At 42.6% G+C, this 26,363-nt stretch overlaps 3 protein-coding genes across 3 annotated transcripts in view; all 3 read right to left on the bottom strand.

The window, feature by feature from the left end:
• Positions 1–26,363, bottom strand: part of shisa4 (shisa family member 4) — a 64,557-nt gene that overhangs the window by 25,685 nt on the left and 12,509 nt on the right. The gene's annotated exons all lie outside the window — the stretch shown is intronic.
• Positions 1,289–11,159, bottom strand: timm17a (translocase of inner mitochondrial membrane 17 homolog A (yeast)). The gene is made up of 6 exons (XM_080775848.1): positions 11,091–11,159; positions 7,600–7,699; positions 5,014–5,077; positions 4,744–4,872; positions 3,578–3,688; positions 1,289–2,237 (listed from the first exon to the last, which is right to left on the bottom strand). Exons 1-6 carry the CDS (start codon positions 11,114–11,116, stop codon positions 2,158–2,160), a joined length of 510 nt encoding a protein of 169 aa, XP_080631974.1. The 5' UTR covers positions 11,117–11,159; the 3' UTR covers positions 1,289–2,157.
• On the bottom strand, positions 19,075–25,436 carry LOC308322891 (uncharacterized protein). Its single transcript, XM_080774380.1, has 3 exons — positions 24,863–25,436; positions 20,999–22,738; positions 19,075–19,927 (listed from the first exon to the last, which is right to left on the bottom strand). Exons 1-3 carry the CDS (start codon positions 25,166–25,168, stop codon positions 19,901–19,903), a joined length of 2,073 nt encoding a protein of 690 aa, XP_080630506.1. The 5' UTR covers positions 25,169–25,436; the 3' UTR covers positions 19,075–19,900.

The following is a 26,363-nucleotide window of genomic DNA, read 5'->3' as shown; positions in this document are numbered from 1 at the left end:
TTTGGAACTGTGTGAGTGTACAAATTAAGAGTTGTACAACATACTCAAGATTAATCAGAGGATTTCTGTGCATTATGCCAACCCAAACCTTTTAGCCTGTGACCCAAAAGAGAAATGTGATGTTTCTCCAGAACCCAAACTAGTGAAAATCGCTGCGTAGTGAGCCTGTAGATCGTCTATGTTCACTACTTCTTAAACATTTGTTTTCTAATTCCATATATTTTATTTCTTCATTAAATTTGTATGCAAAATGTTAATTCATGAAAAATGGGGGAATTGTTTTAAATATTTTTGAAAGAATTAAAAACAAAATGTAGGAAACAAATAGGGAGCAAATAGATCGAAACGTTGTCATTTGTTAATGCAATAAAGTAATTTACCAAACAAATAGAGACCCATACAAATGTGGGTGCACGACCCACAAATCCATAACCCAATAAATCTCAGAACTCTAAAACTGGCATCATAATTAAATCACAACATAAATCTGCATTACTTTCAGCAACCGCGGTCCTCTTCCATCCACCAAGTGTCCTTCACCTGCAAGTAGGCTGCGTGTGTTTGTGCGTGCCTTCGGGGTCTTGGGTCCAAGTCAAGAGACAACACATGTACCAAGAATGCCTGCTAATGAGGGCAAAGTGCTCCCTTATGTGTTGACTATAAACACATCTTTAAAGATCAAATTACACAGTAAATCATGTAGGCACATCATTTACTGTAGCAATCCCCTCTAATGATGCTCCCCCTTGTAGGGGGGGAAATAATCATAATTTATTGCTACAGTAGTGTGTGAGGCCTGCCCTCTAGTGGGGAAAATGTGCAATCCCTCTAAGACAGATACATTACAGCAGTGGTTCTCAAACGTTTTCATTTCAAGGACCCCCCCCCCCCCCACACACACACACACACAGTGTACAAATGGAACCAAATGTACCCATAACGATCCATTTGCACACTGAGTTACAGACCTGCAAGGATCTATTTGGAACCCCCCCCCCCCCCTCAAGGAACCCTGAGGGGTTCCTCGACCCCACTTTGAGGACCATTGAATTACAGGGACGTGAAAATCCTAAAAATCACTTTCAACCTGGCATGCCCTATTTTGGCATGACCGTCATTGTATGGTGGAAATGATCAAAAACGTACAAAAATTATAATAGGTCTTCAAGTCCCTGTAAACTTGCAGATCGAAGGATGAAATAGCATTCAAGTGATCCAATTGTGCATACCCATCACTCCAGGGGGAGTGATTATGTGCGTATTCAGTATTCACACGTTACAACAGATATAATGTAGAATTATTTTTTAATTGTTCAATCTGTCATACAGATTTAATGTGCATCAACACCCTTGCTTGAGTTTGTCCATACATTTGTACTGCCAATGCCATCCTTCCTGTCCAACATCAACCCTATGCCATTAGCAGTGCGTTCCTTTTCTTGGTGTCAAACAAACGGCACTGTAATGCCTGAAAATAGCTATCCGGTACAATTCTTCACAACTAATAATAATAAATAAATCACTATATATATATATAAAAAAAAAAAAGAATACATCAGGGATGTAATTGAATGTAATGGATGTTTGCCTTCATAACTCTGAATGAAGTTAAAAAGGCCAACATCGTGTAAGAAATTTACAAAACGGGGCCAACACAAGCGGGTGACATGACTGATATCATTAAGGCAAATGAGCAGTACGTGTACATGCGGTAAGCTTTTACTGTATATACATACAATAGACATGGTACAATTTTATTTGGGTCCATCTGTGACATGTCTATGCTAGGTTCAACACCAGCTGGAGATTATCCATCCGTGAACGGCATCTTGTAGAGCCAAGCATACATTGCATGGTTACAAAATAATATGCAACTCCATAAACCAACAATCTTTTCCTTATCACAAAAGCCTAGATATTTTAACCACCGCCTGGGAGAACTGATGCAAATTGACAAGTCTGAGGATGGCAAAAAGGCAAGTCTGTACATGGCTCTAAAAAGACAAAACACAAATAAACGTGAGCATTGTCCTCTCCCTTCATTTCTGACACAGTCTGTAAAGTTGGTTCAATGATGAAGTTTTGCTCCATTTTTCCGGTGTAACCTCAACAAGGAATTCAGAGGGCCTAGTGGATGCGTGAGAGAAGATGGTCACCTCATTGATATTGACTGTAGTCGCCAAAGGGGGGAGGTGAGGGCATGGGGGCAGGAGTGGGTTCCTCTGGAAACTGGGGACCTGAGGCGAAGGAAAATAACAGACGGAAACCTTAAGTATTTAACCCATTTAGACCTGAGAACGATTCTATAAAGGTCTTCTAAATCATGACAGTTTTCTGAAAAACCCCATGTTTCTATGTCAGTGGTTCTCAAACAGTTTCATGTCAAGGACCCCCAAGAATATATGTATTTGGCCGCCGATGTTCCCAAGCCAGTCACACGATCGGCTTAGACGTGGGCAGGGAGCACTCGTTTTTCTTCACGTTGATAACTTGTTCCTGTCTGTCACATCTTGCTGTCTGCGTCCATCGCATCTTGCCAACTCTGACTCAGCGGGTGAACCAAAATGAGCATGACGTAATAAAAGCTGGCTGGGGAATTAGCTCCCATTTACAAACCATTTCACGTGCACACCAACAGTTAACTATAGTGGGTGGGGCTGTTGCGAAAGGTCAATTTAAAGTGGAACCCAGGTACCCCGTGCAAGTGCCAACATTTCTATTGCAGAGCTAATACTTAAAGGATATTTTGTACTCTAGTTCGCGCTCTTCGCCAACGCATGCATGACTCCAGGTCGATAAGCAACCGATACAACAGGAAATTAACCGGAAATGAAAGTTTCGCCTGCCGTTAAACCTCCACGTTATCAGGAACCAGAAACTCAAATTCCTTTCCCATACTGCGTCCCTGGTCAAAATTCAATTCAATTATTCAAACGGCCCACAACCAAAGAAACGATGGTCGCGGCCACAAAATCTAGTTTCCGGGTCACAACATACAGCATTTTCCTACATCTGGTTCACGTCTCGCCGGGTTCCGGTGGACCTGCAAGAATAAGGGTTTAACTGAAAAACACTGGCGGTTTAGCAGGCATTAATCAATTAATACCTGCCAGTGAATGTGTTAACAACACAGTTATGATTGCCGCTCTGTGGACTCGTGTACATAGATTGGTGAAAATTATATTGGATTAGAGCACGTCAATTCTTTTATTTAAAGATGGAGTGCTGTGATTTTTGTTTAAGAGGTGACAATACTTCATTAGACCCCTTGGTGTGGTTGTTATGTGCAATGATGTCTTCCCTTTGTATTTAGGGTTTCTTCCTCCCCTAACCCCTCCCCCTTTATCATACAACCAGAGCTGTGGGTGTGGCTTCAGTTCAGGTGGATCACCACCCATCACCACCCACCAGTCAAACTTAATGAACTGGTGGGCATGCATTTTAACAAATACTGTACACGTTTTGGGGAAAAAGTTCTCCCTCCTTAAGAACAATAAGACCAGATAATCGTGTTTTAGGGTGGGAAAAAAAACCATGGCACTCCATCTTTTTTTTTTTTTTTAAATAAAACACTCACCGGTTGGGAGCTGTTGGGAAGCAAATCTAGTGAGCATGATTCCAGCCCCTTCTATCAGTGCCAGTAGAATGCCCCCCATAGCTGCAGAGCCCACCATGGCTACCGCTCCGTCTGAGAAGAACACAGAATAGAAATGGAACTACAGTTCAAATAATGAACACAAACAAGCGTTTACAGCTCTAGCATGGTAGCCAAAGGAATATGTAAATACAGCTAGCAAATATGATAGAAACTATCAAGAATCGAGTCTAGTCCATGATGTCCAGTATATATATTGTATAAAGTCCAGCATATTAAAAAGAAAAACGACCAGTCTGAACCGTGTGTGTGCACGCGCGCGCTGCAGTGGTCAATAGGTCTGTGTGTGTGTGTGTGTGTGTTAAGGCTGTACCCTAGCCCTGTTTTTCTAGGGGGGGGGGGGGGGGGGGGGGGGGGCATGTAACTTTGGAAAAGTGTCATAGCAGCTTGTTTAGGTCTGAAACGGACTTCCTGTGCTCCTGTGCACCAACCAACTTCTTCTTCAAAATAAGAGTATTTCTAAGTCTACTTACAGGACATTAACAAACATCACATTTGAGTTCCTTTTGAATGCCTGTCAGATTTCTCTACATAACTCAGCTGTTGGTGCGCCTTGAATGCCTTTGATCTACGCGCAGAAAACATTTTGACGACGTATGCGCACTGGTTGTGTGCCCCCCTGATTATTAACAACATCTAAAAATGTAACATGTAAACACAACATGAACAATGAACATAGTACTCTTATTATGCATATGACATTCTCGCCAATAAATATTTGAGTTAAAAAAGGGGAGAAAAAACTAAAAAACTAAAACAACGAATGGTTCAAGTCCATTAATTAAGATTAGAGTGCCAACCCTAACGAGCGAAGGTTCGAACCCCGAATGTTCGGGGACAGCCTTAGTGTGTGTGTGCGTGTGTGTATTGGCGTACTAGGACATACTGTACATACATGGAGACATACTAGACATTGGAGCGGTGAAGCTCAAAAAATTAAATAAAAAACAAATATGGTTAAGATGTTGCTTTGCCTCAATAACTGTACTTTACTCTAAATGTACATGAGATATCTGTATTGGTTAGAGTTGTGTTGTAGGGTTAAAGCTAGCATCTGTTTATCTGGAAATCTTGTTTATCTAACTCACTTCTTGCAGCAAGGATAGCTCCGGTCATGGCCCCACTTGTGATCGAGTTCCAGGGATCCTCTTTCCCTCGCACTTTTACGAGACCACAGTCAATCATGGAGAAGAGGCCTCCCCATACAGCAAAGCTACCTGCATCCACCGAAACATTTCCAAACAACACAAGCAAAACAGCGTTACACCAAAAATATAGCACGGTATGAAAACGCTCATATTCTTTCGCGGATCATGTTCATCAAAGTGAACGACGCAAACAATGTTCACAATGCTTACCTCCCAACTGTGGGGCTCTGGTCTTGATGGCAGTCATGCTACCCTTCATTCTGTGGCTCATCCCCTACAAGGGACATACAACACATGCGTTCTTTCAAAGTCCATCCAAATAAAAGGGCTACTATTATAACACTTCTAACACTCGCGCTTGTGTGTGCACTCCATGATTCAATATTTAATATATTTGATCAGACTTCCTATTCCTCTTCCTATATAACCCCAATGAAACTTCAAAATCCATTTTGAACATCTTCAAGTTAAGAACTGTCTTGAGTGCACACAGAGTATTCGTTAAAATGAGAAGTGTTTTAAAGTGAAATACCTCTTTATTTTTTATCCCACGATTTTGTAACCCATTTATCACCCCTGTGTCAATTATCTAATGTGATCCTGGGCTCTACACACCCTCCGCCAACCTAGTCCCCATATATGGGGGACATGGGGAGAGCAACGGACTTGAACTCATGCTTCCTTCATGCCCGAGTGTCCAAGTTTCTCTTTTACAGTTGACAGGGGGGAAGTTTCCCTGGTTGGACGTAGCGCGTGGAAGGAACACGTTATTCCAACCAGTTCCTTTTCCCTCCATTTCTTTTATGAAAGAAATAAAAAAATATTTAAGGTGTATTTATTTTTGAGTGGTGCAACCACTACTACAACCAGGAATGTCCCTATGCATCAGTCATCATGAGCACGAGTGGTGTGCGCTGCGTGAAATTGGACCGAGAGAAGTATGTGACATGGCTGCCACCTGCTGGACGCAAATCCAACTTCTGACTGTCTAGGTTCGCTAAAGAAGGAAAGGCCGAGCCAAAATAATAATGAAAAAATAGTTCTCAGCGACAAGGATTGATATCCATAATAAAGCTAATCTGACGGAGCAGAGAGAGAGAGAGAGGGGAGTTGCACCACTCGGTTCACACAGGTGTGATTTTATTTAGAGCCAGGGCAAGTATAGTGTTTTAAGGCATATTTGTCTGGCCAGGGATCCTTTTAAATAAATTAAGATAAATCCCCTTTGGGATTAAACAAGTGAAAAATGAATTCTTAGAAAATAGCAAATTGAATGTCTAGGTGCCCACTCTTCCTGCACCCTTTTGCAATATGAAATGCCAATGAATCTGCAGGTCTAATCCTTTTCCATTTTGATTCTGTCTCGTCATATGGGCCATGTGAAAAATAATGATGCCACATCTCTTTTCAACTTGTGACAGCTGATGCTTGTACTGAGAAGGCAAAAGTTTCTGAACGTCTCTCATCCTCCATTTTTACGCGTGCTGAAAATAGCCGATCTACTAGCTCACAGCGTGTTGCAGAGGCGACACGCCGTGAGCTTGCACATCAGCAATGTTTTAGCACGCTGATGCAACAGGTCGTACGGCGAAACTTAAGACTGGCTTCCCTTTTGTTTTTAGCCGAGGCGATGTACACAGTCACAGAGTCAGACACACATGGCTATTGGCTCCTCGATGCAAAATAAACAGTGTACACTACCCAACTTTACGATAATAAAGGGACAGTAGGTCGGGACACGGTATTGAGTAAGCTTCATGTTCTGCAGCAGCAGTCCCACTCGCCGCTTAGCTCTGATCCATAGCCCTAATGCTAGGGTAAAATTAGCATTAGGGCTAGGGATGTCGGGGGTTAACCGGCTAACCGGTTAGCCGACCGTTAAGAAACATCTGAGTATGCTTATCAGCGTTACGGTTAATTTGCATAATAATAAATGCGTGTTCTGATCTTAAATCCCTAACCGGCTGGGATCACGAGTGTCCCAACCTGCTCCAGCACCCGGAAAACAACACAAGCACAGCGGCGTGTGCAAAGCGCGTGTGCATCCCCTTTTTACAACTTTAACAACGCTGAGTAGTTTGCTCCACATCTGAAACGGAGAAGGCAAACCATTTCCAGACGAAAGACATTGTCTTGCCTATTTTAGCAACTAAATCCTCGTTCCCATCGCTCCCTGTTGCAGACATGCTAACGCTGCTTACAGGTTCTCTCTCTGCGCGGCAGTGGGATGAGGAAGTAACTACGGTAGCCCAGCACCCTGCAGGCAAATGCGAGAGAGATTTAAGGGGAATTCCCTTAAGTCAGACCACCAGTTAGTCAGACCCTTGTATTTAAAAAGAATTCAGGAGTGTATCGGATTGGAATTGAAAAATCAGTATTGTTGCATCCCTAGTTTTACATACACTAAAAGCTAGACATAGGAGGGCTCATCACCCCTCAAAAGAATGTAGGCCAGCCCAGCACAATTCACTTGCCAAGTTCAAGAACATGAAAAAGAATGTGTTCATTGTATATTATCTGGTCCTCCCTTCTTCTTACCTTCGCACATCATATCCAAAAAGCAAAAGGTCGGGGGAACCTGCTCTCAGATGTTTTATTTTCTAGCGGGCAAATAAAATCTAACTGAGCATTTGAATCGTACGCATCAGATTCAGAGTAAGCCTGGCGGAAACCAATAGAAGACTTCCGGAAGGTCTTACAACTAAATGAATAAGTTATACACAGTACATTGACAGCAGTAATAATAAATTAAAATACAAAGAATGTCTTAATTATACTTATATATCTCCCACTTACAGAAGGTGCATTTCGGAACCCTTTGACAGCCTGGAAAATACCGCCTCCGATGGCTCCCATTGTGAAGGCACCCCCACAGTCGTCCACAATCCTCCAGGGGCTAAAAGACCAAACAAACAAACATTAGGAAGAGAACAGCTTGGGTCCACATTTATGTCACTGTACTGATACTGTGTCACTGGTGTCACTATTCACTACATTGTCCTGCCCCCTGTAGTATGTTTACTTGTTTTTGTATTGTATGTTTGTTTGTATTTCTTTTACCACTTTTAAGAGCCTGCTCAGGGACTACAGATGAAAATTAGCCTATGGCTAACTCTGGCTCATTTACATGGATTTGCAAAATGACGTGTTGATTATTGTGCTTTGTCCCTGTTAAATAAAAAAACAAACACTGCAACAGTGTTGGAAACGTCTATTAGTAATACTAGTATTAGGGACGTGAATTATCCATGAATGCATTAATAGTTAGTTGATACGTTTTGATGAGGTTATCGATCGATTAACCAGTTAGTTGATAAGGGTTTTTGTAAAAAAAATAATATCTGAGATGTCTAACATACAAATCTACATTTTACTGATATACAGAAATAATACAAAAGTTATTATATTCCTTCATCAAATATTTATTTGGCCATTGACGAGACAGGGCCAGGCGATGGCATCATAATGTGTGTTCCTCTGCCACACGCGTGTGCACACAGCATTACATTCACAGAAAAACCACCCAATGATAGAACCACAAACTTTTGTATTAATTACGATTAGTTATTAATTGATAATGACTAATTTCTTAACGGTGATTAATCGATTAAGTATTAACATCCCTAACTGGTATAAATACAAAAGTTAAACATGTGAGGCAGTAAATTCTGCCGTGATGTAAATCACCCAGGGGTGGTCTTTTAGGTGATGTAAATAGGTTTACATCACCCAGGGGTGGTCGTTTAGGTGATGTAATCATATCAACTCAATCTCAATGTACAGCAAAACAGGTATCAAAAGGTTTCGTTTATATACAAACAACCATTTACCCGTCGGATTCTGTTAGATGGTGCTGTGGATGCCGATTAGGAATAATATTATGGTTATGGTATAAAAAGCTATTTAGAAATACCAATGGTATGATGTTCAATATCAATACCTATACAAAAAAAGAATCACACTCATGTGATTCATCATACATCATTCACATCCCGGCCAAACACAATTGGCATCCTCAATTTTCTGTCATCACTTTTTATCCTCAAATCCGTGGTACACACAGAAAGCTGGATATAGGAGGGGCTAGCATCCCTACAAAAATCTGATTTCCAAAAGCTATGCAACAGGAGTGGTTCATTCACCTTTGTTAATGTATGTGTTTGTGTAAATAGACACAAATCCCTTTTCCTCATTTAAAGGAGCATAATAAGAAACCCATAATAAAGATTGCTAATTGACAACATTGTGGCCAGGTAGGTATAGCTATACAACCCAACGTTCAACATTGGCTAGCATGGAGCTAGATCTCAGTTTTGGTGTAAACAAATATGAAATGGAGCATAATCACACAGTATATCACAGTCCAATTTTGGAGCAATAGAGTGTGTGTGTGTGTGTGTGTGTGTGTGTGTGTGTGTGTGTGTGTGTGTGTGTGTGTGTGTGTGTGTGTGTGTGTGTGTGTGTGTGTGTGTGTGTGTGTGTGTGCGCGCGTGCGTGTGTGCAAACACGTATAATGACCCAATTAAGCATTACACTTGTTTACAACAGGGTCCACATTGTTACACAAGCAGCAGACATTATTAATTCAATATGTATCTATCCCCAAAAAGCTTCACTCCCGATAAACACATTGTAGCCCTGAAACATGACTGTCAAAATCGTCTCATGTGAATGACTAGCCCCGCAAGCAGAACCCGAATGTAGTAAAGTGTCTGACACTTTTATGACTTTACTGCATTGGGTCCTGCTTCAAGTGGGGCTGTCGCCAGTTACGCACAAACAAATACAATGTAACACGCCATGAGACGGACTTCTGCGCGCTTTGACCATGGTTATTCATGTATTGACTTACGAATGTGCGAACTATAAGTACCTTACATACCATACCGACACATCTCCTGTGTCGCGGAAGCCGTTAAGTATTTTTAATCCATGATTGATTAAAAATGTCGCTTCTTCCTACCTTGTTTATTGACACCTCATTGTACCGCCTATCTGGCTAGCTAGTGGTGCTACAGCTATGACGGAGCAGATCAAAGGCAGGGACATAGCCCGCAAAGCCAACCGCACATCGGGAGGCGGTACAATAAACGGTAAATAAACAAGAAGAAATCAAAGCGACATTTTTAATCAAACATGGATTAAAAATACTTAACGGCTTCCGCGACACAGGAGATTTTATCAGAGGTATGTAAGGTACTTATAGTTCGCACATCCGTAAACAAACACAATAAAAAGCGTCCTAATTCCGCGCCGATGGACTAAACGATGAGTGTGTGTATATCCGCGTCCCAACAATCGCATTGAAAAATCTTAGCTTGACCAGGAACCCTACGGGTCAGCCCGGTTCGGTTCGGATTGGGCTGACCCAGGGGGTTCCGAGAGGGGCTAGTGAATGACATGACAGTCAAGTCCAGGGCTAACACTGTTGATGCTATTATTAGGTCTTTAACCGACCAAGTAAACAATGATCCAAGGTTACCGAGTTGCTATTGCTAACTGCAATGAACCCAAATCGGTAACAGTACGTTACTGTAACCGATTTGGGTTAATTGCAGTTAGCAATCAAGCAGAGCAGAGAGCACTGCCTGCCCTGGGACATCAAGGCTACTAAGAAGGCTAGAGCTTTGAGTACACATGTTATGTTTTGGCTAAGACTTGTCTGGCTGGCCCTGATATAACTGACCGGTCTCCTTGCTCTGTCGAGAAGACTGAAGGCCACTACAGTGAAGTGAGACATCAAGTAAAAACCCATGTCATAATCATTCTAAATAGTACAGTAACCCAACCGGACATCAAACAAGCCGATGTTTGTTCACGTTGTTAGGCCGTTTCAGCCACAATGCCACATACATACAAAAACAGTAAACAAGTTAACAACACAACATTAAAGGGAAGCTAATGTAGCTAACGTTAGCACTGCGAAGGAAAGGTTTCGTCTAGAAAACAGTTCACCACCTGCTTGTCTTTCAACTCGCCTAACCGTGAGTTTAGTGGTACACGTTCAGTGCTTTTCAAAGTTATTATAAAATAATGGAGGTGACAGTTATTACTAAGTGTAAACAGGTGGATAGCACCCAGGCGACAAGGTCACCATGAAGCAACGTGATCAACATGATGTATGTTAGCATTCAGCAACGAGCCGGGCTGGTGGTGCCCGGACCCCCAGCACCACGGATAACGGAACGAATACACAATCTAGCTACTTCATCAACTAATTAATTACGTTAATGGGGTGGTTGAGACGCTGCAAACAGCATTATGATCTATTTAGAAGTGGGACTCACCACGGCTCCCTCGCATACTCCTCCATTTTGTTCTCTAGCTGTTCCCTCTGACGTCACCGTACGACGAAGCCCGTTAGGTTACCAACGAATGAATGACGCAACACTGTATATTAAAGGGACACTCCGCACAATACATTGACACGAAAACGCGTATTCAGGGCGGAGTCACCACCCCCCGGGTAAACTGTGATTTGCTCTCGTTCACTGCAATGCAATTTGCGGCATTTCCAAAACAATATTGCGCAGAGTAGCGATTATCAAACTTATTTGCAATGACATACGTTGAAAGATATGTTGCCCGTGGACAAGGCACGCTACCTCCGCAAGTTAGATATTATCGGCATAGATGTTTGTCCGTATGTTATTAAGGATTGGAAAAAGTTGCATTGGCAGCCATAGAAAATTCTGCCAGGGTAAATGTCCCGGATGTGACGTTTTGGGGCGTTCCTGTCTTGTTTCGTGTCAATGTATAATTATAGTACCCCCCGGCGCTGGCACGCACGCACCCCGACCCACGCACGCACGCACACAACTAACTTTGATTCAGTCATTTATTTTTCTTCACACAGTAAGAATTTCTGAAGCTGACTGACAGCCCAATTGTATGTCATTTTAGATTTCCACAGTTTATGCAGGATTCTAAATGACAAAAATAAACAACCGTTCAAATATAAACATTATTGGTTCAGCAGATTTGAATAAGGTTCATTGATTGATTGATTGAAGTATGTATTAACAGTTTGAAGAATGGGTACATTTCACATGAAAGCACAACTAGAGTAATTATATTCGATTAAGTACTGCAGCGTGGTTCTCTCAAATCGTGGTCTAGGGGGGTCCTCAGGAAAATCTACATCTATTTTATATTTATTCCAAAATAGTTGTGGGACACGTGAGCTTTTATATCAGATAGGAAAATCTTGAATTGTGGAAATGTTTCAATATTGAAACTTTTTAACACAAATCTTCTCTTGTATAGCATGGCCGCTGCATGTGGTCAAAATGTTTTCAGATGGTCTGCAGCCATCCATCCATCTTCAAACGCTTATCCGTAGTCAGGTCGCGGTCCGCAGCCAAACACATTCATTTGAGGATTCTCCTTGACATGATGTGTACTTGATTCCCAGTCCACTGAAGCAGGGACGTGCAGAGAGTGTTAGAGAGGCAGCTAGGGGCTAAAATTCCGTAAGAGGGCACTTTTGGACAAAAATAGCGAAAATTGCAGATCTACAAGCTTGAGAGCTTGTAGATCAGCTATTTTCTCGGCACAACCCAGCAGTCTTTAGCTAGTGGAGATGCAGGTGTAATGACATGGATTTCAAAAGCTATTCTCCTGAATGGGAGTGGCATTTGCATTTCTTTCACATGTAGTAAATGCTACATTCATTCGTGGTCTGGAAAGGGTCGTTGTTTTACAGACGGGTAAAAGGGCAGGGGCTGAAGCTCCCTTTGTGTGCACGTCCCTGCACTGAAGTACAGAACTCTACAATTACAATAATATACATTCTTTCTTATACATTCTCTAATTGGATTACCTTCTAGCTAGTGGTTTTTATACCGGCGTATGAGCTGCAAGAAATGTTTTTCTTTGCTCCAAGAATTGATCTAACAAACTGATATACGGTAACCTCACCATTGATAAAGGGCATTATCAAATTCCTTCCCCTTTTTCCCCTCCTCCATGGCTTCAGTACTGTTGGTCAGAGAGGAGCTGTAGCCGAAATACAGACAGACGTATACCGTTGGAGCACAGCCCGTTATTAGGAACGGAACGGGGAAGGAATGGACCTGCAGACCAAGTCAACATGGAGAAATGACCAAATATAGGCATTTCATGGATGCAGAGGCTGAGGCAGAGCAATAGAACTGGATTGTTGAGTGTGTCCCCCCCCCCCCTCTCTCTCTCTCTCTCTATCCCCAGTGCTGGCTGGATGGTTTGCTGGTCTGCTGGCAGCACTGCATGGGTGCCATTCATGTGGTGTGAAGGAGAGGGTCCGTGTTTTGACAGCAGCAGCAGCAGCAGATAGTTACTATGAGCTCCCGGCTGCTGGAGGAGAGCTACACATGATGTGATGATGGAGAAATCCTGTACATTACACAGACTGCCAGATGAAAAGGTTATACGACTCATTTAGTGCCGTGAAGTCAGGTCAACACTCGTCACACTTGGCTAGTACCAATGATACGATGCATTCATCTCCTGTGCTAATCAAGTGTCTTAAATACATTCATTTCCACCAACGTTCCATTTAGTTCCCTATTTCCTCATACTTATATCTGCTGCTCATGAGGTTCACAAAAGTATTTTTGAGGTTGCACAATCCCACTGAATATTGAATGTCAGGGTGGTGATATAGTCTAAAGGATATCCTAAAAAAATGAAAATTTGTATTTTTGTAAGTAAGCCTTGCCGAGCCATGAGGCCCATAGGGGCAGGAGCCTATCTCATGTTTCTGTAGCGTGAGGCAGCTTGAAGTATAAGTACACCCCCTGGACATGACGCTATATGTCGCAGGGACTTACCCCCAATCCAACCATTGATGCTGAGTGCCAAGCAGGAAGGCATGGTCCCATTTGTCTTTGGTATGACATGGGCGGGGATCAAACTAAAATAATGTGTAACAAAAATAATATAAGACTGCTCAGTATAAAAGGAACACACCTGTGATGGATAAGTCCAACAATGTAGGACTATATATTTAGCTATTTGACATATCCCATAATTGTACATAGTTATAATCATAGATATAATCACTTGTGATATTGTTCCATTCAGGATTACAGCATTGAAGTTGTGACTTGCCATGTGAAGTTGTGAACATACCAGTATAATTTCATTGAAGGTATACAGGCTGTGTAAGGTAATCATTCCATATTAAACATAACATCAGCAGAGTGCCACTTGGAAAATCTTATCACATTAGATTAGAAATTACATTCATTTTAAAGTATGGAATAAGTCAACAAAACAGTTGTACATTGCTGATAGAAGCCATTAGTTACTTCATAAATCCCCAACGATAAGACGTGTAGATTTATTATGTAAGACTATCTAACTAAGATATCCAAACATCCAGCCTAGAATAACACAGAATATCAGATAAGATACTAAAGGCCAGCCATCCCTTCCTTCTGAAAACGTCCATCCTACCAAGTCTTTCATAATGAACAGGTTCTAATGCCTGCTTTCCAATGTGTGTAAGTGTAATGTACGTTAATGCATGTGGGTAAACTCTAGCTCTGATCCATAGCTCTAATGCGTTGCATTTAGACTGAGCTATGTTACTCTCGACTTCCGCCGCTCGCATGAATAACGACCAGCCTCTTGGCCTCTTTCTGGCCAAAAAGTACCGTTTATACATGTGGTGGGGGGCTCAGAGTGCTTCCACTGAGGAAAGTAGGCTTTCTAATGACACAACCTGCCTTTGTTTTGGTGAGTAGCACCAAAGACGAGAGGCTGGTCTGCATTCATGCGAGCAGCGTTAGTCGAGAGCAACATAGCTTTAAATGCAACGCATTAGAGCTATGGACCAGAGCTAGGTAAACTCTTGCCTGAGATTGTCTTGAGATTTGACAATGAAACAAACACACACACACACACACACACACACACACACACACACACACACACACACACACACACACACACACACACACACAAACTTTGATTCACTCATTTATTTTTCTTCTGCTTAACCACACGATATATATGTATATATATATATATATATATATATATATATAATGATGAAATTAAGACAAACAACCACAAAGAAAACCTCCTGGCATTTTCGGAAGTTTGTTATGACAGGTCCAGCTACATCACACATTCTCTAGTCTACAATGTCCCTTATGATAGTAAGTAGAGCTCGTCCAACTAATTGACTCAGTATTTCCTTACATTAATCTGTCTATGTCACCACACTGCTCTGTGACAGACAGTGTTTAAGAACTGCACATGAAGACACGTTGAGCTGTTTGTTATGCCTTATGTAAACCGCGGGTGAGCTGTCTATTCTCTATACCTGTCTCCCGTTTCGCTCTCCATTCCAATGGGACTATTACTGCATCCACTTTGGCACAGGAACCTGTTGAAGATATAGATATGAACAGGAATGTACTTTATGTGTGCACATGAATATATACTACAGATAGGCCTATACTTATTACTTAATCATCCTCATCTTATATCCGTTACCTTCTTCAGTTGGTGCTTATCGCTCCCCCTGATGGAGGCGAGCAGTTGCTCCCTTGAGCTCTTGCTGGAGACTGGCCCTTTGTTATCCATGGGGGAGGTGGAGGTGCCAGGCCCCCAGATACCCGCTTCAGTTTTGGCGATGCCCTGGGTGAGACCATGGGGGAGGGTTTCGGGGATGCCCCTGGTTGAGACCATGGGGGAGGGTTTCGGGGATGCCCTGGGTGAGACCATGGGGGAGGGTTTCGGGGATGCCCTGGGTGAGACCATGGGGGAGGGTTTCGGGGATGCCCTGGGTGAGACCATGGGGGAGGGTTTCGGGGATGCCCTGGGTGAGACCATGGGGGAGGGTTTCGGGGATGCCCCTGGGTGAGACCATGGGGGAGGGTTTCGGGGATGCCCCTGGGTGAGCCTCTCAGAGACCCACTGCAGCCACTCTTGGGAACGTCCAGTTATCAGGATGGCTGAACCCATTTAGGCCTGACGCTGACGTTGAAGTTTGTCTTCAAAATCTTGATAGTTTTCTGAAAAACCTTATGTTTCTGTATCAGTGGTGCTCAATATTTCATGTCAAGGACCCCAAAAATCATTATGTAATATGCCTCCGCCCCCCCCATCTGAAAATATGTTGTTCCAGGGACCTCCCCAGAAACAAAGATTTGAGTTAAAATGTTCACTCTGTAATAATATATTCAAAGATTTGAGGCTTTTTCAAAAATAGCAGACCTGGCTGCGCTATGAGCTAGTAGATCTGCTATTTTTCAATAGCTAAAGTATAACATCATGCCAAAAGGGGTTCCCGCCCAAAATGGGTTTAACCTATGATAAAAACCAAACCTGCAAATGTATCATGAAAAAAGCTCCCTGGCATATTTGCTTAATGTAAACACTGCTTACTGTAACTGCAACACACTAGACTAGACATTATATTCTATGTGTTTACAGTAGGTAAACGTACTGGGAAACATATTATAGTGCAGGGATATATTTGCAGAGAGCATTGCTAAGTGTTTTGTGTGCTCTCCATCTGTTTTGCTGTGCAAGGCCAAGGGTCCAGGCAGATGTATCCTTAAAAGGCAGTGAGCGTAGTAGGAGCAATCAACCAAGGCATTCCATCAGGCTGCGATTAAGCTACATAGGACCGAAAGTGCCTTTCCATTAAACACTAGCCAGCAGCAAACTGCTAGAAGTTAGAACCCTTCTGCAATCAAACCTGTACCAGGGATTGGCTCTCGATCTGAAAAGTATTTTATAATGTGATATATTAGGATGGCAAAAATAGTACCCTGTGTGTTTCTGAGAGGCTGCTTCGATCTCCTCTTGGCTCTTGCGAAAGATTGAATAAGGATGCGAAAAAGCTGCAAGTACGCCTTGGACGGAAAATGTTTTTTCTGGCACATACGCCGACTGTGGTGGACCACTATTTATGATCTGATGGACTCGCTGTGAATGAGATCCAGTTGACAGATAGTAAGAAAGAAAGAGAATACAATCTAATCTATCATTAGAATATCTGGGGTCACGTAATGAATGGCATGTCAATCGATAAAAGCAAACATTCACATAAATTGTCATTTTGTCTATGGATGCTTTTATAAATTGAGTAATCATTTTCATTAAAACGTCAAACTGCAAACTAATACAAACCTGAGAGCTCTGCAACAATACCATGAGAAATTAACAAGGACGGTCTTAAAATTAATAATCATAGAGGCAAAGGATAGGTTTTCCCCATGCATTATGCATTAATCTCCTTTGAGTCAATACAAATTATACTAACAAGGGGTGTGAAAAGTGTAAGGGATTAGTGGTGATGCTGAGATCGTACCTGAAATGACTGTTTCCTCTGACTGTGCCACCTTTTAAGCCCAAACCTGAACACGAAGGGTCGGGTCGGGACAAAACTGCATGTGTTTTAAAGGGCCTTGTGCAACCAGATCTTATTTGAATGGAGACAATTTCAATTGGGAGACAAGAAACACTTTCCTTCATGTGGTCTTTATGTGGGTAAATTATGTGTTCTTAGATATTTCAGTATTTCCATGTCCATGAGCTCACTTCCTTCCTGGACTACACCAAGGACTGTCTAAAGAGGACGGATTTGTGCATGTACAACTTCCTGGTCTCAACTGCGCATGTTTCTTTCCTTCCATGGAGCAACATGGCGTCGCCCGAACGGTCTCCGCGTCTCGTCCTCTTTAGACAGTCCTTGGACTACATGTTGTCTCAGTAACAGTGCAGGCACATCTTCGCGCACAGCCGCGGACAGAGGAAGCAGACGCCCGACGTCATTTCGGCTTTTTAGACAGCTGGTGGATGGAAAAGAAGCTCCACCTCCGCAGTAGAGCGTTTCCGGGAATCTGTCCGTCACGTCAGTCAGCCGCGGAGGTGGAGCTTCTTTTCCATCCACCAGCTGTCTAAAAAGCCGGAATGACGTTGGGCGTCAGCTTCCTCTGTCCGCGGCTGTGCGCAAAGGTGTGCCTGCGCTGTAAGACAGCCCTCCCATTATGGGAATTGTAGTCAAGAAAGGAAGTGAGCTCAGTGTCCATGACATCATGGAGCCCATGGACACTTCGAAATACTGAAATATCTAAAAACACATATTACCCACATAAAAAGTGTTTCTTGTCTCCCACAGAGGAATGAGGAATATTCCCATAGGTCAAAGCAGATGGTACTATCATGTTCTGTGCTCCCAAAAAACCACCAGAGGCATCAATCCTGGCACCAAGAGGCTGGGCTCACAGGGGTGCCTTGTGTTAGCGAGCGGTACGAGTGACGGACTGCGATATAGTCTCACATGAATGATCAAATTGGATTGGGAGTCTAGGACATTCTTTGAAATCCTGTGCATGTCCATATTTAGTTCAGGGTCCTTGAAAGGCAAAGGGAAGGGCTAAGGTTTACACAGATGTACACTACAGAGTGGTATTACACAGTGAGACTTCCAATTCCAAAATCATATTGATTCTTTTCTTGGGACCAGTTGCCAATTATTTAATTGATAATGTCTCTGTCAAACGGCAACAGTTAGGAATTCTAAACTACATTTTACTGCCAAGACAGTTATGTCAGCTGACATTAGGAGTGTTTGCTAATTAATTAATCTCCTCTAACAAACACATTCAAAATATTTGTGGAATGTACAATGCAAGAAAGAATAACATTTATACACAGGAACTATAAATAGTGCTAATAATCCGACTGAGGTCGTGGAAAAGGAATCAATAATTTGTTAACAAATGCTGGTGTTTTGAACAGAGTTTCAGAAGCAATGTGATGGTGATATGTTTCTAATAACGCCTGGGCATGCATACATCATCTGTGATAAATAAACGTAAAAAGTGACAATTTATGGACATCTAGTGGTCAAAATAACGTAAACGCAGGATGACTTTGTTTTCCAATGTCATACTGTATGTATCCAAGACAGCAAGAGACAGCAGGCCATTAAATGTTATGTTCCAAACTTAAACTTTTATGTAATAGAAATAAAAATGTGTCACTGAGTTTATATTACAATTTCATACCATCCATTAATTTGACAATAGACCAAAAAAAGCCTCATCTAGAATCCGTTAAATCGCAACGAACGACATTATCATTAAAGGGACATTTCACCCTTTTTGCAAAAATATATATTATGTTAATGACGTTTAGAAGATTTAAATCTAGATGCTAAAATCTAAAATATCTAAAACCACATATTACACACACAGAGACCCCAGGAAAGTGTTCTAAATTTTCTAAACATCATTAACATATATATATATTCTTTTGCGTGTGTCCCTTTAACACACTTATAGAGTTGGTCAGAGGCACAAATAAACAGATACATAAACTTTCCAATGTGTAAAACCTTGCCTGAGATTGTCTTGAGATTTGGCAACGAGACACACATAATAAATTGAATTGAATCACTCATTTCTTTTTCTTCTGCTTATCCACACACTGTGAATTTATGAAGTTGACACCCCATTTTTATTAATTCCCTGATATTTATGTCATTTCAGATTTCCCCTGTTTATGTAACATTCCAAATGACAAAATAAAGTGGATTCTCTCTCCACAAATAAATAACTGGTCAAATTATTGTTCAATATATAAATGCTAGATTTGTATATACCGGTAAGCATTTATAGTATATTTTGAACCTCTTACTAAGCTCACAGCGCACTCCAACCACACTCACATTCAACCACATGTACACAAGCTGGAGTCACTTCTGAACCGCTTCATATAATCTAGTGCAAATAACAGGCTATGGTGTCAAAATGGAACGAAGACAAACAACCGCGAAAAAACTCATGGCCTTTCCTGCTGTTGGCTATCAGAGGCTCCCTCTGCATCACTCATTCTCCACCATCTCCTTTTGGTCCAGTGTTTTAGGGGAGAAATCATAGTGAGGGCCACTCATCCAACCGATGGACATTGGTTCACCTTCTCCCTACCCCATAATCTGTCTATGTCACCATGCACATGGCGCTGTGACAGTGTTTAAGAGCGGCACATTGGGATATACATTAGAGGGGTTTGCTATTCCTCTGTAGACCTGTGTTGTGAGGTGGCTGTCCTTTCCCTCTCTCCCGTTTCTCTTTCCGTTCCAATGGGACTATTACTGCAACCACTTTGGCACAGGAACCTGTTGAAGACACATATATGAACAGGAATGTAAAGTACAGTATGTGTGACAATATACTGCAGATATAGAGCGCCGAAGTCCTGGCGTCACTCGCTCGTCCTCTCGATTTCCCCTGGTTCACGGAAGTAATTTCTCTATGGAGAATAACATGGGGTTATCTTAAAATCATTTCATATAAGCATTGTGGTCCAAAAATAACCAAGCTGTCTTGGCATTATTGTCAGGGAGGTGTCTCTGTATCGTTTGCGACAGTCTCATTATGATACAGTCTGTTTCTAGCAAAAATGTAACTAATTCAGTAGCAGTAACAATAGCATTTTCTCTCAGTCTGTTGATTCTTCATATCCATATGAGTGAAACGGCCTGGATGACATGTTTATTTTTCAAACACAGTTCTTATATGAGGATTACAATGGGGATTACAATGCAAATAAAAAGTACATTAACTTGTGGATTTGCGCCCTGTATCGATATTGACGTCAGACTTCGGTGCTCTATACGAAATCATCATGTATATTTTATCTTATATCCAGTGGTGGAAAGTAACTAAGTACTTTTACTTAACTACCTTACTTAAGTACAATTTTGAGGTATTTGTACTTTACTATTTCCAATTTCAATACTTTTACTTCTACTACATCTCAGAGTCAAAATTTGTACTTTTACTCCACTACAATTATTTGAAAACTTTAGTTACTAGTTACTTTGGCGATTAAAAATTTGATTAGAAAACATACATTAACCACTTCAACCCTATACATTTTGGCCATTTGAAAATAGCCGATCTACAAGCTCACAATGCGTCGCAACGCAATGCATTGTGAGCTTGTAGATCTGCTATTTTCAATAGATTTTGTACACATTTTGAACTGAAATGGCACATTCTGCACAATGAGTACTTTTACTTTTACTACCGGTACTTTAAGTGCATTTTGATGCCGATAATTTTGTACTTTTATTCAAGTACATTTTCAATTCCGTACTTTTACTTGTAACGAAGTAGTTCTAAATTGCAGTATTGCTACTTTTACTTAAGTAAAACAAGTACTTTTTCCACCACTGATCCGTTACCTTCTTCAGTTGGTGCTTATCGCTCCCCCTGATGGAGTCGAGCAGTTGGTCCCTCTTGCTGGAGACTGGCCCTTTGTTATCCATGGGAGGTGGTGGAGGAGGAGGTCCGCACCCGGGCGGAGGTGGAGGCGGCGGAGGTCCGCCTCCAGGCGGAGGTGGAGGAGGTGGAGGTGCCAGGCCCCCAGCAGACACCCGCTTCAGTTTTGGCGAGGGCATGGGTGAGGCCATGGGGGAGGGTTTGGGGGACGCCCTGGGCGAGCCTCTCAGAGACCCCACGCCGCTCTTGGGCACGTCCAGGGTGCCCTTCTTCTCCCCCCCGCCGTTGGCCTGCGCTTGCTTCTGCTCCTGCAGGCGCCGCTGTCTCTGGCGGTCCATGTTGCGGCTCAGGATGTTGGTCATGGTCATCCGGGGCCCGGCCAGTTCGAAGTGGTAGCCCAGCTTCAGCAGCGTGGTGTTGTCCTTCAGGATCTTGGTCATCTCCATCTCCGTCTTGCCGCCGCAGATGTGACGCTGGTTGTGGAAGCGCAGCTCGGTGAGGCTGGCGTTGTGCTGCAGCGCCTGGATGAGGGACAGGATGCCCTTCCCGGTGAGATGGTTGGAGTCCAGGTTGACGCTGGCGATGGTCTTGTTGTTGCGCAGCGCGCCCGCGATGGCGTACGCCACGTGGTCGTCGGCCCGACAGTTGGCCAAGGCGAACGTCTTGACGTGGGCGTTGCCGTGCAGGGCCTCGGCGAACTGAATGAGGGTCTTGACCTTGATGACCTCGGAGTTGTTGACGTTGAGTTCGCCGAGGGACGGGTCGTTGCTCCGAACCTGCTCCATCAGCTCGTCGAACATGCTGGAGTCTTCGTCCTCCTCCTCTTCCTCTTTCGTCTTGGTTTTGGCGTTCTTCCCGGCGACACAGTTATCCACATGCTTGGATTCCCCTGCCTTGCTGGGCTTTGAGCCTTCGTCGTTTGTGACGTTTCCCTTGCTGTCCTCTTTCAGGTCATTCTGTTCTGCTCTCTTCTCCCCACCGTTAGTGGCATTGTCTTTCACGTGGTCGTCGTGTTTTACTTCCTCTTCGTTCGCTTTCCTTTTTCCTTCTTTGTCGTCTTTCACCTGCACATCGTCCTCTCCTTTCTCTGATGTCTGTCGCTCCAGTTTCCCATCCGGCTTGTCCTTCTCCACATCTTTCTTCTCCTCCACTTTAGCCTTCCTCTCTTCTGATGTACTCTCTTGGCCCTGACCTTCATGAGCCTTGCTCTGTTTCTCAACCATCTTGGAGACAAGACCACCTCGTGTCCTGACGTCTTCTTTCCTGTCCTTCTCTTTGTTGCCTCCCTCCTTTTCGTTTTTTTCCCGCAGCTTGGAGATAATATCTTTGGTCTTGCTGTCGTCTCTTTTCCTGCCGTCTTCCTTCCTCTCCTTCTCTTCTCTCTTCTCTTGTAACTTGGAGATCATGTCTCTGGTCTTGTTCCCTGTGCTCTCCCTGTTGTCTTGCTTGTCCTTTAGCTTGCTGTCCTCACATTTGTCCTTTTCTTTGGTCTCGTCTTTTACGTCCCCGTCTTTGCTCCCCCACTTCCTATATCTATTGGAAAGGCCAGGCCGCTCCTCTGTGTTGTTGCTCTCCTCCAGCCTGTTCTCCTGGTCACTAGCTTGTCTCTGTGGAGCTCCTTTCTTGTGATCTGTGTCTCCCTCTTGACTCAGGCCCATCTTCCTCAGGTACTCCTGCTTCCGGGTCTCCCTCTTTGGCTCACCCTGCAAGACAAACAAAATAATATATTAGCACACAATTATTATTATCATTATTATTATTATTATTTTTAGAATTTAACGTTAATGCTTTACGTGACAGGGAAGTCAAGGGCTTGGTACAAGGGGGGTATTGGCCACAAGGGGCCCCTGTGGTCAAAGCAAAGCACCATGCAGTGTCATGGCAGCTGAGCTGAAGAAGATGAACCTGACATGGGGCGAGGCACAACATGCAGCACAAGACAGTTCCCGATGGAGGAAGATCGTTAAGGCCTTATGTCCCACCTGGGACGAAGAGGATCAAATAAGTAAGTAATGTATCATGGTTACAATGGGTTTGTACAGGAAGGGGGCGAGGCAGCTAAAATGAATATCAAATATCTAAATACTGAATATATCTAGTAACACAAAACCTGGCGGTCCTATAGGCTCCTAATGCAGCCTGACAGTGCATCGCGTGTTCGAGTCCCGATCCTGACGAACTTTGCTGTACGTCACTCTCCGTCTCTCTCTCCCCTCGTTTCCTGTCTGTCTCCACTATCAAGAAAGGCAAAATAAAGCCCCAAAGATATATTAAAAGAAGAAAAAGATCTGCTCCAAACCTGCTCTCTGAGACATCTACAGAGATCACGATAACATAACCAGTGGTGGGAAAAGTACTCAATTGCTTTACTTAAGTAAAAGTACCAAAACTGCAATTTAGAAGTACTTGATCGTTGCAAGTAAAAGTACGGAATTGAAAATGTACTTGAGTGAAAGTACAAAAGTAATAAAAATGTACTGTCTTAAAGTACTAAAAGTACTCATATTGCAGACTGTCCCATTTCACGTACAAGTTCAAAATGTGTACAAAATCTATTGAAAATAGCCAATCTACAAGCTCAAAATTGTGAGCTTGTAGATCGGCTATTTTCAAATGGACGAAATGTATAGGGTTGAAGTGGTTAATGTATGTTTTCTCATCAAAATTTAAATCGCCAAAGTAAATAGTAACTAAGGGTTTCAAATAATTGTAGTGAAGTACAAATTTTGGCTCTGAGATGTAGTGGAGTAGAAGTAAAAGTACTGGAAATTGGAAATACTCAAGTAAAGTACAAATACCTCAAAAATCAGTAAAAATACTTAGTTACTTTCCACCACTGAACATAATACAGTATAATGCCTAACCTGCACATATATACAATGAAAAGGCTCCCTATCGTATGCTTACTGTAAAGTTAAACACTGCTTAACTGCAACTGACCCACTAGACAAGATATACTACATGTGTTTACAGTACGTAAACTCTCAGGGAAACAGTGAATAGCGCAGGGATATATTTGCAGAGAATAATAGAGTGTTTGATTTGTGAGCTCTCCGATCTGTTTTGCCGTGCAAGGCCAAGGGTCCGTGGCAGATGTATCCTTAAAAGGCAGTACAGCGTAGTAGGAGCAATCAACCAAGGAATTCCTACAGGCTGGGATTAAGAAAGCTCTGTAGGACCTCGTCTCTATCGACTTTAAACACCAGCCAGCCTCAAACTGCTAAAGCATTTCAAACCCGTACTAGGGGATATGGCTCTCGATCTGAAACATCTTTTATGTGATATTAGGATGCCAAAACCCTGTGTGTTTCTGAGAGGCTGTTTCTCCTCGTGTGAGAGAACGAATAAGGATGTGAAAAAGGCTGCAAGTAAGCCTTGGGGGAGGGGGGTGGGGGTGTACAATGTTTTTCCTGGCACTTAAAAATGTGGTGGACCGCTATTATGATCTAATAGACTCAGTGTGCATGTGATCTATGCTAGTTGGCAGCAGATGTATAATATCACATGAAAGTTTTCATTATAGGATATTTGTGGACAGTGCGGGGGACTAGACATTGTGTATAGTATACTGCATCAAGCAAACAATTACATTGTCTTAATATAGTCAAATTACTACTGTGAAAGCTCTGCATATAAACAATGGCATACAAAAGTAATACAAGCGTGGTGTTCATAAAAAAGTAATTAAAGTGTGGTGTTTATAAAAATCCATCCATGTATAGAAGCAAATTAAAATGTTTGTCCTGTGAGGAAACATGAACACAGTTTCTTACAAATGACTGAGAGATGTCAGTGTTTTTAGTGGTGATGTTTGAAAGTAACCATACCTCAAACGACTGTTCCCTCTGACTACGCCACCCTTTAGGGTCACTCTCTCGACGACTGCCCAGTCTAGCGTCCGGGACATTGTTGGTTGCCGGCGGCTGTGTGGACAGGCTCTCCCCCGGGGCGGCGATGATTGCATCCTTCGGGTCAAGGTCTGGGACTTTCAGCATGTCCTTTTCCAGCTCCTCCATTTCCTCAGGGGAGAGGTGGGACAGCAGGTTGTCCAGGTCTGGGTCCTCGCTCACCTGGCGACCCATATTGGTCAAGCCCCTCAACTTCCTCCTGGACATCTTGTCTTTTGTAGACATTGTCTAAAAGCTATGGTAAAGATGACACCCGTGGTGGGGGGCGGGGGGACGGAAATAATTGGATTTCTGCCGGTATGGTGGTCGCAAATTCCCCTTTTATAATTGGAAAGTGGCGTTATCTCTCTCCCTCATGGACCAAGCTGAGGAATATTCCCATAGGCCAAAGCAGATGGTGTCCTGCTGTCCTGTCCTGCTCACCAAAAAGCCACCGGAGGCATCAATCCTGGCACCAAGAGGCTGGGCTCACAGGGCTACCTTATGTTCGGGGTACCAGTGACGGACTGCGATAGTCTCACATCATCAAAGTGGACTGTGAGTCTGGGACATTCTTTGAAATCCTGCGAAAGTGCATGTCCATATTTAGTTCAGGGTCTGCAGTCCTTTAAAGGCAATGGGGAGGGCTGAGGTTTACACAGACGCCACAGAGTGGTATTACACAGTGAGACTTCCTATTCCACAAATCATGTTGATTATTTTCTTGGGACCCGTTGCCAATTATTCAATTTATAATGTCTCTGTCAAACGGCAACAGTTAGGAATTCTAAACTACATTTGCGAGTCAGATATGCCAGCATTCTTTAGGAGAGTTGCCCATCTAACTAATCTCCCCGAACAAACATATTCCCAACATTCTGTGGAATGTACTATGCAAGACAGAATAACATTATGTTACACAGGAACTATAAATAGTCATTAATAGGCCCAAGAGATTGTGGAAAATGAATCAATCATTTGTTGACAACTGTTGGTGTTTTAAACAGTTTCAGAAGCAATGTGATGGTGATGTGTTGCTATAATAACGCCTGCAGGGCATTCAGACATCTATGTAAACTCAACTTAACAAATCTCTTAGAAAGTGACTATTTGTGGACATCTAGTGGTCAAAACAACCCAAACACAGAATGGCCTCACTTTCCATTGTCATATGTGGAAAAAGAAAAGACAGCAGACCAAGTAATGGTACGTTCCAAAGTTAAACTTTTATGTTAATAGAAATAAAAATGTTTCACTGAGTTTATATTACAATATCATACCATCCATCTGACAAGACAAAAAGCCATATCTAGAGACAGTCATATCGCCAATGCCATTTTCATTAACACACTCATAGAGTTGGTCAGAAGCACCAAATATAAACAGAAAAGTAAGTCAAACTATACCAGTGACTTCAAAACAAAATGTCCAGTGTTCTACT

Source organism: Protomyctophum bolini (assembly GCF_963924005.1).
Source record: "Protomyctophum bolini genome assembly, chromosome: 2".
NCBI lineage: Eukaryota > Metazoa > Chordata > Actinopteri > Myctophiformes > Myctophidae > Protomyctophum > Protomyctophum bolini.
Note: the sequence above shows the minus strand (reverse complement) of the source record. Positions and strands in the feature narration are given on the sequence as shown.